At 45.5% G+C, this 17,442-nt stretch overlaps 1 protein-coding gene across 2 annotated transcripts in view; it reads left to right on the forward strand.

Annotated features, from left to right (window-relative positions):
- Kremen1 (kringle containing transmembrane protein 1) overlaps positions 1 to 17,442 on the forward strand; it is an 84,532-nt gene that overhangs the window by 45,401 nt on the left and 21,689 nt on the right. For both annotated transcript variants that reach the window (XM_012950014.2, XM_045132590.1), the window contains exon 4: positions 14,861 to 14,985. In XM_012950014.2, the coding sequence (XP_012805468.2) occupies positions 14,861 to 14,985 (125 nt within the window). The remainder of the gene's footprint in view (positions 1 to 14,860; positions 14,986 to 17,442) is intronic.

Below are 17,442 nucleotides of genomic sequence, written 5' to 3' on the forward strand. Positions count from 1 at the left end.
GGGCTCCCTGCCCAGCTGTTATCATCTGGGAACCAGCTTCCGGGCTTGGACGGCCCCCACGAGACACTCCGCCAGCGGCCTTGCCTAGGCCTTGGGGTCCGTCCCAGCCTTGTGCCTCACTGCTGCGAATAGCATCATTTACATTTTAACAGCCCAAAAGGAACTTCCTGCCTGCCTCAGTAGCCAGAGCGGTTATTGAATGCAGTGTGAATAGGACACACCATTCAGCTAAATTGTTAGCATGCCTTTTGTCTTGTTCTTACAGTTGCTTAAGCATTTTTGTTCACGTAATCTCTTTTTTTATACTACCTAAGTTGACAAAGTCACAATTCTGTTTAATATCATTTTTTGCTTATTTTTATTTTTATTTATTTATTTGAGAGAGAGAGAGGCAGAAAGGGTGGGGTAGGGGGGAGAGAATGGTCGTGCCAGGGTCTCTAGCCCCTGCAAACAAATTCCAGACTCGGGAGCCACTTTGTGCATCTGGCTTACATGGGTCCTGGGGAAATCAAACCTGGGTCCTTTGGCTTTGCAGGCACATGCCTTAACCATTAAGCCATGTCTCTAGCTCTAATGTCATTTATTATTATTTTTTTAAATGACTATTTGTGATTTTCTAACAAGACTAAGCTATTCAAAGGTAGGGGCTGGGCTAGCTTTGGAATTTCAGGGCAGGAGAGCTTAGAGAGGGGACTGAAGGATTTCCCTGGCAGCTAAATCTGTATAGCAGGCTGTTTACTTGGATCACGTGTTTATCTGTGGAGGGTGCTAATGGGAGTCATGGTTGCTTCCTCTCCTCGAACCTGACAGCCACTGAAAAGAGCTAAAGTCTTTCCCCCGACCTAGACAGGAGGCTGGAACAGGTGCTGGCTAAATATTCTTCCTTGATCTGGTGAAGCGCTGTCTCTTCCCACGAGACACAACACAGGCTGCTGGAAAGAATGTGGGCCTCAGAGCCGCTAGGCTTAGGGTCACATCATTATTCACTTAATAGCTTCAGACAGAGAGGCTCTTTCCTGAGCCTTGGTTTCCTCATCTCTGTCTTTTGCGGGCTAGTTTGAAGCTTAATAAAATGCGCACCATCTTCAGTGTAGGATCTGGCCTGTAGTAGGCATGGGTCTATCGTGTTGGCGTGCTCTTCCCAGGCAGTGGGCTCCCAGCGGTGTGTCTCTGCCGTTCCGTTCCTAGAGTGTTTATCTATAACCTGCTTTTTGTTTCTTTCCATCCCTTTATTATCCAACTGGCCATGGGGTCTGGCAAGATGCCCCTGCTGAAGTAGTCATTCTGTGGGGCCTGGCATGGCACTGGAGTTGGGCATCACAAGAGGCCCCACATTTGTTCTTGTAATGCAGTTTTACGGTTTCTTATTTGGCACGGACTCAGTTTTTTTTTTTTTTTTTTTTTTTGGCAGCTGATGTTATTTATTTGCCATTAAAAATGTAGACTTTGAACCAAATGGACATTTTCCTCGCTGACACACAGTTAGGAAGCATGGAATGTGCTAGTAACTTAAGAAAGGACAATAATTTGGATTCACACATACAACTTTACTGAAAATTGGCCTTAGTACTCACTTATAAGGAATATACATAAACATAACAATAGCCCCTCAATCTTACAGTGTAATTTGGAATCTAAGCTATAACACAAGATAAAATTGGGGACCAGTACCCCAGCTATATAAGTAAGGTTTGAATTAAGAGGCATAATGAGAGACAAAGAGCTCAGTAAGGATGGTGGGCATCGGGAGAAAGTTGGGTGGAGCTGGATGAGCTGGGGGACAGGTGGAGGAGAAGCGTGGGATAGGCACGCGGCCGGGTCGGGATCCAGACCGCCTGGAATAGGAGACAAAGGAACCCGTTGGCAGTCAGTTGATCGGACTTGTGAGCACGCCATCTGTTCACGGGGTGCACCAGAGGAAGGAAGTTTGAAGAGGAGAGGAGAGGCATAGATTTCCAAACCCAAGGGACAAGGGCCTGGGCACTGAGAAAACACAGGAAGGGTTAAATCCAATATACATTTATTTAGGAGGATGGCAGTATAGGGATAAAACAACAGGAAGGATAAAGGATAGCAGGTTCCTTGCCTTCAGTGTTTGAGGAATCCCTAAAAAAAAAGTCCAGGGGCTGAGGAGGTGACTCAGTTGGCAGAGTGCTTGCCACACAAGACATGAGCATGCGGACCTGAGATTGGAAGCCCGGCATCCACATAGAGGTGTGTGTGGTGTGGTGGGACATTCCTATAATCCCAGCGCTGGGGGGTCCTTAGAGGCAGGAAGATCCTTGGGGCTTGCTGACTGTCTAGTCTAGCCAATCCTGTGAGCTCCGGGCTTAATGAGAGACTCTGTTTCAAAAAGTAAGATGGAGCGAGATTGAGTAAGATATGTAATGTGAAACTTTTTAGTGTGCATGCGCGTATATGCACACGCAGAAACCAGGCTCTTCTTGCCAGGGACACAGCTATGTTCTTTGGATCCTAGACTGACCGTTTATCAAGTAAGGTGTTATTACCACACAACAAGCCACCCCCAACCCAGGGTCTTAAAAAGCGTAGTACTTTATCATTATCCCCCAGCTCCATGGCTGACGGAGTTTCAGCTGGAAGTTTCTTCTGTTTCACTCTTGCTGGTCATCACAGGACTGCTCCCAGCTGGGAGCTCTGCTGGGGCCTGGATTGCAAGATGCCAGCTGCTGGGACTTATCTTTCCACCAGTGTACCCAGGCTTCCCTGAGAGGAGCTGTCAGTCCTTGTGAGGCAAGAACGAAGCAGTGTTCAAGTCACAAGGCTGCCCAGACATAAGAGGAAAGGAGATCCATTCCAACATTTAAAAAAATACTTTATTATTTATTTGAGAGGGACAGAGACAGAGTGAGAAAGGGCATGCAGCGAGAGAGAGAGGGAGAATGGGCACACCAGGGCCTCTAACCACTGCAAATGAACTCTAGATGCATGCGCCACCTGTGCATCTGGCTTACATGGGTACTGGGGAATCGAACCTGGGTTCTTAGGCTTCATAGGCAAGTACCCTAACTGCTAAGCCATCTCTCCAGCCCATTTCAACATCTTTTGGGGGTGGGAAAGGGAAAAGAAGAGAGACGTGGACTTGGTTATCTAGCCCAGGCTGGCCTTGAGCCCACCATGTAGTCCAGGCTGGCCTCAAACTCACAACAACCGTCCTGCCTCAGCTTCCCGAGTGCTGTGATTACAGATACGTGCCATCATGCCTGGCGTTCACTTCTAGATATTTATTTATTTATTATTTATTTATGAGAGAGAAAGACTGGGTGTGCCAGGGCCTCCTGCTTCTGCATGTGAACTCTAGACGCACATGCCATTTTGTGCATCTGGCTTTATGTGAGTACTTTTTTTTTTTTTTTTTCTTGAGGTAGCTAGCCCAGGCTGTCCTGGAATTCACTATGGAGTCTCAGGGTGGCCTCGAACTCAGGGCAATCCTCCTACCTCTGCCTCCCGAGTGCTGGGATTAAAGGCGTGCACCACCACACCTGACTCTTTTTTTTTTTTTTATAGCAAAAATGGCTTCCAAGTGGCTGTTTCATTCTGTCTATGTAAAAGAGCTCGCACTTCAAAGGAAATAAGAGATAGTTTGTTCTAGAGTGAATAGCTGTGACCATGGCCTAGGAACAGATTTAGGTTATCCTAAATGCCACATTCCAACATGGGATTGATTTCATAAAATTTTATAGTAACAAAAGAAGCCATGGACCCAAGTAATTTTCAAATATATTGGTGGAAACATCAGGCGAGGTACAGCAAAGTGGGGACATCTGTCTGCTGTAGGTTTCTAACACTGTCTAATGACATTTTTTAGCCTTTGGGCTGGTGGAAGCTAACGTCTACTAAGTTTGTACATCCCACAGGGATGTTGGGTCAGACACAGAGGTGGGCAAAAGGATGGCTGAGAGGCCAGTGATATCCCATGATAATGTGAATCTGGACCTGTACCATTCCATCTATACACAGTCATGAAGTTCTTTTTAAAAATATTTATTTTGCCGGTCATGTGGCTCACGCCTTTAATCCCAGCACTCGGGAGGCAGAGGTAGGAGGATCGCCGTGAGTTCGAGGCCACCCTGAGACTCCATAGTGAATTCCAGGTCAGCCTGGGCTAGAGTGAGACCCTACCTCGAAAAACCAAAAACATATATATATGTTTATTTTTATTTATTTATTTGAGAGAATGGGTGTGTCAGGGACAGCCACTGCAAATGGATTCCAGATGCATGCACCACCTTGTGCATCTGGCTTATGTGGGTCCTGGGTAATCAAACCCGGGTCCTTTGGCTTTGCAGGCAAGTGCCTTAACCGCTAAGCCATCTCTCCAGCCACTGTCATCATGGAGTTCTCATTAGTCAACCAGCCTTACAGAATCTTTAACATAGATGTGGCGGGTTTTTTTTTTTTTTTTTTTTGGTTTGGTTTGGTTTGGTTTGGTGACTGGGGAACTTCACAACTTGCAATTTAACCAAGAAAGAAGAAAAAAATATGGTAAAATTTCTCACACCTGGGCTGGAGAGATGGCTTGTGGTTAAGCGCTTGCCTGTAAAGCCTAAGGACCCCGGTTCGAGGCTCGATACCCCAGGACCCACATTAGCCAGATGCACAAGAGGGCGCACGCGTCTGGAGTTCATTTACAGTGGCTGGAGGCCCTGGTGCGCCCATTTTCTCTCTCTCTCTTTACCTCTTTCTTTCTCTCTCTGTGGCTCCCAAATAAATAAAGAAAAAATAAATAAATTTAAAAAAAAATTCTCACACCTGTGAGAGTGAATTATCTTGTCTGTGAAAACCTGTGAAGCAGGAGAAAGAAATCAATACTAGTTTTGCATCACACTTCAGACTGCAAAAGTTAAAGTCATAGTATGTGTTAAGTACTTAGTGTAGATGTAAAAGAGATGATATTTGTTTGTGTTTGTATAGGGGGAAAAAGTCATCGTCTGTCTGTGACTGGGGACTCTTTGTGGTTTCTGGCGTCCACTGGAGGATCTTGGGATATATCCCTTGCAGATAAGGCCGACTAACTGCCATAAGCTTTAAAGCCTCAACCGTGATAAACAAGGGGTCCATTTATACGTCAAGATAATTTTTTTAGACACTGAAAGTGATGACGCCTCTTCAGTAAGAGGAAAAACGCATGACCAAGCCACAAAGGCTTTAAAGGGGCCCTGAAAGTAAAAGACCTTGAGGACAAATATCCTTTTTCTAATGGACTTTTCCTCCCTGCTTCTGGGAAGAGCTAAGGGTGGTACAAGTCTGGAAATGCTCTCAGCTGACCAGCATTACTTTTGAAGACAACATGACGTGTCTTCCCTGGCGAGACTGAGAGCCACACTTTCCAGTTCGAGGCAGAGGGCTGTGGCACCCCAGAGGCTGGTTCTATCTCAGAGGCGTTTTCTTTCTTTCTTTTCTTTTCTTTTTTTTTTCTTTTTGTGGGTGTACAGAACTCCAGAGGACCAGTGTATTTTATTATTTAGTCTTGGCAGGGCCTGTGGAACATGGCTGTAGTCACACTATTTAGGATACTGAGGCAGGAGGATGGAGAGTTGAAGGCCAGCTTGGCTACAAAGCGAGACATTGTCTCAAAACAGAAAGGATGGGCTGGAGAGACAGCTCAGCAATTAAGGCGCTTGCCTGCAAAGCCAAAGGACCTCAGTTCGATTCCCCAGTACCCACGTGGAGCCAGAGGAGCAAGGTGGTACACGCGTCTGGAGTTTGCAGAGGCTAGAGGCACTGGCATGCCCATTCTTTCTCTCTCTCCCTCTTTCTCTCTGTCACTCTTAATTTATTTTAGTTTATTTACTTATTTGTGTGTGTGTGTGTGTTTTAGTTTTTCTAGCTCAGGCGGACCTAGAATTCACTCTGTATTCTCAGGGTGGCTTCGAACTCACATGACGCTCCTACCTCTGCCTTCCGAGTGCCAGGATTGAAAGCGTGCACCACCACGCCTGGCTTTCTGACTCTTTCACACTCTCTCTCAAATAATTAAATAAAATATTTCAGTATCTGGAAAAAATTTCTAAAGCAGCTGCCTTTGATTTTCTTTAAATTAGCACCACCTTACTCTTCCTATTTACCAAGCCGTGCTTATAAGTGTGGTGCGTGATAAAAGCCGGCCGTGGTGGCGCACGCCTTTAATCCCAGCACTCGGGAGGCAGAGGTAGGAGGATCGCCGTGAGTTCGAGGCCACCCTGAGACTCCATAGTGAATTCCAGGTCAGCCTGGGCCAGAGTGAAACCTACCTGGGGGGGGGGTGGGACACACGACAACAACAACAACAACAAAAAGCCTTACTGTTTATAAGGACAACACACTCTTCATTTAGCGTACACCATCCTGCCAGGCCTTGTGGTATTATTTACATTGTATAATTGTATTATTATAAGAACGCTTTGACGCCTACATTGTTTCTCATTATGCTCTTGAACTGAACTAAACTGGAAAGGCCATACTGGGGGGCAGGAGGGGTGGCTTAGTAGTAGAATGCTTGCCTATGGCCCATGCACCCCTGAAATAGAGAAAAGAAGATAAGAGGTTATGATCGAGGGGCTAAAATGCACCCTAGGTTTGTGTCATTGTAAATGCTGGCAGCTCTTGGGCATAGGGTGATAGGTAGCATCAGAGACCTTCCGAGTATTGCCAAGAGCTGGGAACAAGCAGGAAAAATATCCGCTCTACAGTGTGAATGGCCTACCCTGTTGTAGAAACTAATATTCTTGTTTGGTTGGGTTTTTGGCTGTTTTAAAGTTAGTCTGTATTTAAAACATAAGTATTAGGCCTGGTGTGGTGGCACACGCCTTTAATCCCAGCACCTAGGAGGCCTAGAGGTAAGATGATCGCTGTGAGTTCAAGGCCACCCTGCGGCTACATAGTGAATTCCAGGTCAGCCTGGGCTACAGTGAGACCCTATATCCGGAAAAAAAAAAACAAAAACTTAAGTATTGGGATGGGGAGATGGTTCAGTGGTTAAAGGTACTTGCTTGCAAAGCATGCTGGCCTGGTTTCAATTCCCAATAGCCACATAAAGCCAGATACACTAAGTAGTACATGCATTTGGAGTTCATTTGCAGTGGCAAAGGCCCTGGTGTACCCATATGTTCTCCTTCCCTCCCTCCCTTTCTGTCATACAAGTAAATAAATCAAAATATTTTTTATAAAAATATTCCTTCGCTGGGTGTGGTAGCACATGCCTTTAATCCTAGCACTTAGGAGGCAGAAATAGGAGGATTGCTGTGAGTTCAAGGCCAGCCTGGAACTACAGAGTGAATTCCAGGGCAGCTTGAGCTAGAGAGAGACCCTACCTCAAAAAAAAAACCCGTGTGTGTGTGTGTGTGTGTGTGTGTCTGAGAAGTTAGGGAGCAGAGGTAGGAAAGTTGTTGTGAGTTTGAGGGCAGCCTGGGACTACAAAGTGAGTTCCAGGTCAGCCTGGGCTAGTCCCAGACTGAAATCTTAAGTGGGGAAAAAGATTCTAAGCAGAGATAAATGCCTGTACAAAAATGCAGTCAGGGGCTGGAGAGATGACTTAGTGGTTAAGGCACCTTCCTGAAAAGCCAAAGGACCCAGGTGCGACTCCCCAGGACCCACGTTAGCCAGATGCACAAGATGGCATATGGGTCTGGAGTTCGTTTGCATTGGCTGAAGGCCCTGGTGTGCCCATTCTCTCTCTCTCTGTCTCTCTAATAAATAAAATAAAATAAATATTTGTTAATGCAGTCAGAAGCTTGCAAATGCGTTACAACTTGGTCTTCCTATAGAAAATGGACCAAGGGGTAGAGAGGAGGACTTACTGGTGGGGTACAGGAAGGGGAATCACCCAGGGGGTACAGGGCCTGGAAACCACACGAGAAAGTAGACTTGATTCTGGGGCTAACTGTGAAGCTCTGTAGGCTTGCGGCAGAGCCCTCCTAGCTCTCCCACTGCTGCTGCTCTTCCTCCTCCCTCTCTAAGTGGTCTTCCTCACACCTCACCATCCCTGCCTTAGGCCTCTGCGCCTGCTCTTCCTTCTGCTCCGCGTGTGCTGTGAAGAAGGCATTGTACAACCTTCAGTGGGGCAGGCCTGGAAATGAAGACAAAACAGGAGTCCAGTGCGGTGGCCTAAGTCACAGCTTTTTTTTTTTCCCCCCCCGAGGTAGGGTCTCACTCTATCTCAGGCTGACCTGGACTTCACCTTGTAGTCTCAGGGCGGCCTCGAACTCATGGCGATCCTCCTATCTCTGCCTCCCGAGTGCTGGGATTAAAGGTGTGCGCCACCGCGCCCGGCTTGTCACAGCTTTTTAAACTGGGTTTGCAACCTCATATGGGGCCACATCACTGAATATGGGGGTGTGGCGGTTTGAGTTAGGTGACTCTAATCTCCTAATCTCATGTGTTTTGAGTTTGGTTCCCAGTTGATGGCAGTTTGTAAATCAGTGCTTTGCTGGAAAAGGTGTGTTGCAGGCTTATGGGTGTTATGGACAGTTTTGTTTTGTTTTTTTCTTGTCACTGTTTGGCACACTCTCCTGCTGCTGTTGTCCACCTGATGTTGGCCAGGAGGTGACGTCCAGCCTCTGCTCATGTCATGCTTTCCCCTGCCATCATGGAGCTGCCCCTCGAGTCTATAGGCCAAAATAAACGCTCTCACCCCACGAGCTGCTTTTAAAACATTTTATTTTATGTTTATTTTATTTTAATTTTTTTCTTTTTGTTTATTGACAACTTCCATAATGACAGGCAATAAACTATGGTAATTCCCCCCACCTCCTTCAAGCTGCTTTTCTCAGTGATGAGACAGTAAGTGCAACAGACGGGGTGGGGGGTAGAGTCACAACAGATTTGGCTGCAGTGAGAAGTTTCTGAATGTGCAGTGTCCAAAAACTAACTCAAGGGCTGCAGAGGTGACTTCGTTTTTAAGGCAATTGCCTGCCAAGCCAAAGGAGCCAGGTTCTATTCCCCAGGACCCACGTAAGCCAGATACACAAGGTGGTACATGTGTCTGGAGTTCATTTACAGTGGCTAGAGGTCCTGGCATCCTCATTCTCTCTGTATATATGTCTCTCCCCCCCCCATAAATAAATTAAAAATCAAAATAGGAGGATAGCCTGGGCTAGAACAAGACCCTACCTCAAAAAAAAAAAAATAAAAAAACAAGCCGGGCGTGGTGGCGCACGCCTTTAATCCCAGCACTTGGGAGGCAGAGGTAGGAGGATTGCTATGAGTTCAAGGCCACCCTGAGACTCCATAGTGACTTTCAGGTCAGCGTGAGCTAGAGTGAGACCCTACCTCAATAAATAAATAAATAAATAAATAAATATAAAAAACAAATAAAAAGAATATCCATCTCATTTTGATGAAAATTTCCTTTGATCTTTAATAAATGGTAAAATTCCATGTATACCAAAGGACTATTATAAAGTAGGTTTCTTTATATTATCAGTAAATGTTTAATTTATATTCCTTTTTCTATTTATTTGAGAGAGAGAGAGAAAATGAGTGCACCAGGGCCTCTCCACCCGCTGAAAATAAACTCTAGCCACATGCGCCATCTCATACATCTGACTTTCTGGGTCCTAGGGAATTGAACCTGGGTCCTTTGGCTTTTACTGGCAAGTGCTTGATCCACTAAGCCATCGCTCCAGCTCTGTATTCCTTATTTATTTATTTATTTATTTATTTATTTGAGAGCGACAGACACAGAGAGAAAGACAGAGAGAGGGAGAGAGAGAGAATGGGCGCGCCAGGGCTTCCAGCCTCTGCAAACGAATTCCAGACGCGTGCACCCTCTTGTGCATCTGGCTAACGTGGGACCTGGGGAACTGAGCCTTGAACTGGGGTCCTCAGGCTTCATAGGCAAGCGCTTAACCGCTAAGCCATCTCTCCAGCCCCTGTATTCCTTTTTTTAGTATACCTGTATGCCTAGGGCCACAAGAAGCCCTCGTCTAGGTAGGAGGTGGAACGGGGAAGTGGCAGTGCGGAGCAGCCTAGGCGCGTGTAGCATCAGCAGTTTGGCGAGTGACGGGACGGAGGGTGAAGGCGGGGCCTGTCCCTCGAGCCACTGAGGTTCAGACAGATGACAGCCGCAGAGGAGTGCGACCTGCTTCCCAGCATGCGACCTCATGATTGTCAGGGCTTCGCTGCCCCCTTGGAACACAGGCCGCCTGGATTTGCTCACCGAAGTTTTATGGATAAAGTATATAGGTTCCAGCTGTGTTAATGCAAGCTATGGCCTTGCTTAGGCCTGACCTTGATATTTATGACTATATGCCTTGGGCTGCGTGTGGACTAATACACAATAACACGCTTACTTGAGCATAATGGACTAAATGAGAGAAAAAAATATCAGAGTAAATGACCAAGATGATCAGGACCAAGTAGTTCTTATTAAGAACTATTAAGTGCATGGTTTGGGTTTCCATATTTAAGGCCCCTTTAACAAGCTCAATTGAAATTATATACCCCTGACTAGACATGCGTAACTCTCCACAGTTGTTTAAACCTGAAAACCCAGGCATTTCCAAGCCAGGCCACCACTGAACACTGGGCTCCTCCTGCCTCTAGCTATTCCGTTTACATTTGCTAACTCAGAGATGTGATTTGTTTCTCAAGATGCATTTGAATGTTCTTGCAGTTAACCACATTTGTTATGTTTGAACCGTGTGTGGTGCAAGGAAGAAGGGGAACTGTGAGCTTAAAAGTGGAAGGTTGGAGCTGGAGGGATGGCTTAGCAGTTAAGGCGTTTGCCTGTAAAGCCAAAGGACCCAGGTTCAAATCCCCAGGACTCACATTAGCCAGATACGCAAGGGGGCGCAAGCGCCTGGAGTTCATTTGCAGTGGCTGGAGGTCCTGGTGCACCCATTCTCTCTCTTTCTCCCTCTTCCTTTCTTGCTTTCTCAAATAAATAAACATAAAATTTTAAAAATAAACCCAGCTAGGCATAGTAGTGCACTTCTTTAATCCCAGCACTCAGGAGGCAGAAGTAGGTAGATTGCTGTGAGTTCAAGGCCACCCTGAAACTACATAATGAATTCCCGAGAGACCCTACCTTGAAAAACCACATTCATTAAATAGATAAAATAAATAAACAAATAGAGCCCTAATGTGGCAGTCTTGACAGTCGGACCAGGTCTCTAGCTACTTATGAAGACAGGGCCAACAGTAGAGGTAACCACTCACAATGACCATGTCCTCCAGAGCTGTCTCCAGGCATCATTATATTTGAAGGTCTCTCCCACCTTCACCTGCTCGTGGTTTGGCTCTTCAGGGTCCAGATCCTCTTCCTCTGCTGCTGTCATGGCAGTTCTATTTTATCCCCAGGTATTCATCAGTACCCTTAAAACACACACACACACACACACACCAACAAATGAGAAGCCCTCATTTATGTTTTATTACGTCTTCAGATATATAATAAATAAATAAATAAAAATATTTAAAAGCCTAATGACCTGACTTTGATTCCTCAGTGCCTAAATAAAGCCAGATGCACAAAGTGGCACATGTATCTGGAGTTCCTTTGCAGTGGCAGGAGGCCCTGGCATATGTATATTCTCTCTGCCTCTCTGTCTTGCTCTTAAATAAATAAGTAAATAAAGTATTTTATTGTTGTTTTTGTTTTGTTTTGTTTTTGAGGTAGGGTCTCACTCTGGCCCAGGCTGACCTAGAATTCACTATGTAGCCTCAGGGTGGCCTTGAACCCACAGCAATCCTACCCAGCCCCCACCCAAAAACTAACCAGCAGCCCATCAAGAGTTGTCTCCTTAGAACAGAACCACCTGGAAACTTCCAAGGGCAATGGCAGAAAGTAGACAGAGACAAGTGTATTTTTCTTATATCACAGTGGTCTACAAGCATTCAGTCCATAGTGGGTCCATTAAGGGCGCCTATGAAACCCATTCCCATGGCTGTTACCTACATTTGGAATCTTTGGTTCTAATCCACCTCTTTCACTAGACCAAGCCATTTGATGTGTGGATATGAAACTACTGTGGTAAGCTAATGACTTCTCTCCAGACACCTGCTTTGTAATCCCAAATCTAAATATGTGGCCTTAAACATCATGAGGGCCTTTGTAGATGTGGCTAAGGATTTGGGGAAGGAGAGATTACCCATGTGGATCCTGTGCCCTCAGAATCCACATCCAGGAAGGGAGAAACAGGGAAGTTGAATGGCCATGAGCTGAGAGATATAGGCCCCTCTCTGAGATGGGATTGAAAAGCAAGGAACATGCTAGTCCCTGGAACCTTCAGGTTGGCCCAAGCTCTGCTGACACCTTGATTTTAAGCCCTAGATGAACCACTTAGTAACTGTGGCCTCTCAAAGTGAAGGTAATAGGCATGTGTTATAAGCCAATAGTGGCTTGTGGTCATTTGTTCAGCAAGAGTCGGGAACTACACTGCTCACCAGAGACCTTGGGGAAACCCAGTTTATGGCACATTCATCCCCTCATTAAGAGAAAGTAGAGGAGAGAAGCTGCAGGCAGGCTACCTGAGCTACAGTTCTCAAGAACCATTTAGGAACCAAAGGTTTAGGTACAAAGTATAGGATGAAGGCTTTTCCTACCTTCCAGTGACCATGAGGCTTTTTGTTTGTTTTGTTCTAAGTTTTCTTTCTTTCCTCCTCCTCCTCGGTTTTTTGTTGTTGTTGTTGTTGTTGTTGTTGTTTCTTTGGTTTTGTGAGGCAGGGTCTCACTCTAACTCAGAGCTAACCTGGAATTCACTATGTAGTCTCAGGGTAGCCTTGGACTCTCAGCGATCCTCCTACCTCTGCCTCCCGAGTGCTGGGATTAGAGGTGTGTGCCGCCAGGCCCGGCTGTTTTCTAATTTTTCGTTGATATATCTTCACTGCACAAAGTGACAGATTTCATAAGGACTTTGTTATTCAAGTCTGTCATATACTTTGACTCAAATATATCCTATATGCTTGACTTCTTTTTTTTTAATATTTTATTTTTATTTACTTATTTGAGAGAGAGAGAGATACAGAAATAGGCAGGTAGACAGAGAGAACGGGCATGCCAGGGCTTCCAGGCACTGCAAACGAACTCCAGACGTGTCCGCCCCCTTGTGCATCTGGCTAACATGGGTCCTGGGGAGTTGAGCCTCGAACCGGGGTCCTTAGGCTTCACAGGCAGGCGCTTAACCGCTAAACCATCTCTCCAGCCCCTTCTTTTTGTTTTTTTCAAGGTAGGGTCTTGCTGTAGCCCAGGCTGATCTGGAATTCACCATGTAGTCTCAGGGTGGCCTTGAACTCATGGCCATCTTCCTACCTCTGCTTCCTGAGTACTGGGATTAAAGGCGTGCGCCACCATGCCCGGCTACTACTTGACCATTTTTATATCTTCTTTATCCTCTCCTTCCTCTCTTACTATACCTTTCAGCAATCTACTTCTTTTTCCAAATAGTCCCCTTCTACTTTATTATTTATAGATAATGTATAAGTAGTTAGATATAATTATAATCCCTCTTCTACTTTGTTATTTATGGATAACATATTTATAAGTATTATATATAATTATAATCTAGGTTCCACGTATGAGGGGAAATGTCTTATTTGTCTTTCTGAGTCTGGCTTATTTTACTTAATCTTCAGTTCCATCCATTTGCCTGTAAATGACATAATTTTGTTCTTTATGACTGAATAAAACTCATATATACATATGTATCAGGTTTTCTCTACTCTTCCTGTGCTGACAGACATGCAGGCTGGCTCCCTAACTTGGTTATTACGAATAGCACTGCATTAAACATGGATGCGCAGGTATCACTTGAGTGTGCAGTTTGGGTTTCTTTAGGAGCGTTGGGTGTTTTTGTTGTTGTGGGTTGGTTGTTGCTTTTGAGACAGGCTCTAGGGAGTATGTAACCCAAGCTGGCCTCAAGCTCACTGTCATCCCGCCTCAGCCTCACAAGTGTCAGGATTACAGACCTGTACTACTCTCGCCAGTGACTCTGAAATGTAATTTATTTCTGCTAGCTAGCTTCCTTTTCTTTTTAAAGAATATTTTACTTATTTATTTATTGGTGAGAAAGGGGCGGATAGAGAGAACAGGCGCACCATGGCCTTCAGCCACTCCAAGCGAACTCCACATGCATATGCCACCTTGTGCGTCTGGCCTAGGTAGGTACTGAGGCCTTAGGCTAATCGTTAAACCATCTCTCTCTCTCTCTAACCCAAGCTTCCTTTATTTTATTTTTATTTTTATTTTTCAAGGTATGGTCTCACTCTAGCCCAGGCTGACCTGGAATTCACTATGTAGTCTCAGGGTGGCCTCAAACTCATGTGACCCTCCTACCTCTTACCTCCTGAGTGCTGAGATTAAAGGCGTGCACCACCATTCCTGGCTTTTTTTGGTCTATTCTTTTCTCTTTTTTTAATGTGCTTTATTTATTTGAGAGATAAAAAGAGGCAGAGAGAGAGAGAGGGAGAGACTGGGCGCATCAGGGCCTCCAGCCACTGCAAACGAACTCCAGATGCTTGCGCCTCCTTGCGCATCTGGCTCACGTGGGTCCTGGAGAGTCGAATCAGGATCCTTTAGCTTTGCAGGCAAACGCCTTAACCACTAAGCCGTCTCTCCAGCCCCCCTTTTTTTGTTTTATTCTTAAGAAATACTTTCTAGTTCTCTTCAGTTCTTCATCAATATTGATGAGGTAAAATAAATGTCTAGGGGTGGGTTACAGGGGGGCCCGCGGCTCACATGCTCTTCAAAGCAGAAGTGTGGCAGTCAGCAGAGAGTACCGAGGCTTTGGTTTCAAAGCGTGTTTGTCTTCGGTACCTCGGGACTGGAAATACAGGCTGGGAAGAGCACCTGGCGCAGATTACTTTTCCTGTTTCACAGCCAGATGTTATGAAATTCTTTTTGTTTTGTTTTTGTCTCCAGTGCCTGGAAACCTTGGCTGCTACAAGGACCATGGAAACCCACCTCCTCTAACTGGCACCAGTAAAACATCGAACAAACTCACCATCCAAACTTGCATCAGTTTCTGTCGGAGTCAGAGGTTCAAGGTAACGATTCTGTTGCCATGTGACCGTAGAAAAAGTGAAATCCCAGCCCTCGAGAGGCAGTGGTAGGCGGATTGCTGTGACTTCATGGCCAGCCTGAGAATACATAGTGAATTCTAGGTCAGCCTGAGATAGAGTGAGACTCTACCTTGAAAAAAGGGGGGGGGGCAGGGCTGGAGAAATGGCTTAGTGGTTAAGGCACTTGCCTGTGATGACTAAGGGCCCAGGTTCAACTCTCCAGATCCCAAGTTAGCTACATGCACAAAGGGGAGGCACGCACAAGGTCACACATGCCCACTAGGTGGCGCAAGCATCTGGAGTTTGATTGCAGTGGCTGAGGCCCTCATACACCAGTTTTCTCTCTCTCTCTCTCTCTCTCTCTCTCTCTCTCTCTTTCACTATCCCCCTGCAAAAAAAAAAAAAAAAAAATTATCAAGCCGTACAATTTTATATTTTCTGCCTGGAGGTTGGGGTTGGGAAAGGGCAAATGAGTCTAATCCCTCTTGTCTGTACTCTTACTTATTGTGAGCACGGGTGTCCCTGGCTCCCCAGGAAGGTGGAGACCATGTCAGGGTAGCCGGTTCCTTCCTTGATAGACTACTGGACCCTGGACCCTTGCCTACTTACCAGTCCACATGTTTTCTTCCTTCTCTATCTGAAATTTATTCCCCAATTTACTAAATCATAAAGGGAAAGATCCTCTGCCCCCCCCCCCGTTTCCTTTCTCCTCCACTTCCCGTTTCTTTCCCTTCCCCATCACTTTCCGCCCCCTTCTTTCCCATCTTCTTTCCCTTTCCTTTTCTTTCCTGTCCTCTCCCCTCTCCTTTCCTTTCATCCCCTTCCTCTGCACCTTCCCTCTTGCCTCCCCTCCCTCCTCTCCCCTCCCCTTTCCCCTTGACTTCCTTTCTTTCCGCCCCTCCCCCTCCCCTTCTTGCCTATTAGTCAGTCCAAATATTTCCTTCCTATTTATTCCTTTATCTGAAATTTCTGTTCTATTATAAAGCAGAAAATTACTGATGTTGTACAGGCACTGAGAAAGTGAAGATGAGTTTGAAACATCTTGTGTTGGTAGAAAAGTGAACATTGATACAGGTTTGTCAAAGAGCCACAAGCGCTACCTTCAAGAGGTTCCCATTGGCCAAATCTGATTTAACCATTTTTTAATTTTTTTTTTTTTTTGAGGTAGGGTCTTGCTCTGGCCCAGGCTGACCTGGAATTCACTATGTAGTCTCAGGGCAGCCTCGAACTCATGGCAATCCTCCTAACTCTGCCTCCACGCCTGGCCTTTTTTTTAGCCTTTTAAATAATGATAATACTAAATATATCTCATTGAGTAAAACAAGCACACACAAATCCACACTGATAAATGAGGAAAAGAAAAACACCTTGTTGGGGGTGGTGGCACACGCCTTTAATCCCAGCACATGTGAGGCAGAGGTAGGAGAATCGCTGTGAGTTCGGGGCCAGCCTGAGACTACATAATGAATTCCAGGTCAGCCTGGCCTAGAGACCCTACCTCAAAAAAAAAAAGCAAGGGTGGGTGGTGTGAGGATGGAGTGGGGTTTGAACTCTTACAAGTTACTGCTGAGACTAGAACACATAGCACCTCTTTGGAGAAAGGCCTTGAAGTTTCAGATAAAGTTAAATATTCACCTGCATTGCACCTCAACAATAACACTCCTGAGATTTTCCCAAAACAAATGAAGATGTAGCCATACAAAAACTTACATGGGGGCTGGAGAGATGGCTTAGTAGTTAAGGCACTTGCCTGTGAAGCCTAAGGACCCAGGTTTGATTCCCCAATACTCACATAAACCAGATGCACAAAATGGCACGTGCTTCTGGAGTTCATTTATAGTGGCGGGAGGCCCTGGCTGGCCCATTCTCTCTTACTACCTCTTTCTCTCTCTTTCCCTCCTTCTCCCTCAAATGAATGAATAAATAAATATGTACATGAATATTTATAATAACCCTGGCTGTAAATAGCCTAAATGTCCACACACTGATAAATGGATAAGGCTGGGCATGTACCTGTACTGTGGAAAGAATCCATGCTGCTACATACTACCATGAACATATCTCCAAGTCATCCTACTAACTGAAAAAATTACACAAAGAATATTACACACTAAACTCAAAGTAGACCCTTTATCTACAAAACTTCCTGTAGAAAAAGCTTCAGAACCTGGCTTTAGTCAAAATGTTCCTTTTTAAATTTTTTTTTATTTTAATTTATTTGAGAACGACAGACACAGAAAGACAGAGGGAGAGAGAGGGAATGGGCGCGCCAGGGCTTCCAGCCTCTGCAAACGAACTTCAGACGCATACGCCCCCTTGTGCATCTGGCTAACGTGGGACCTGGAGAACAGAGTCTCGAACCGGGGTCCTTAGGCTTCACAAGCAAGCGCTTAACCACTAAGCCATCTCTCCAGCCCAAAATGTTCCTTTTTTAAAAACAAT

The sequence above is a fragment of the Jaculus jaculus genome, chromosome 13, assembly GCF_020740685.1.
Source record: "Jaculus jaculus isolate mJacJac1 chromosome 13, mJacJac1.mat.Y.cur, whole genome shotgun sequence".
Taxonomy (NCBI): Eukaryota; Metazoa; Chordata; class Mammalia; order Rodentia; family Dipodidae; genus Jaculus; species Jaculus jaculus.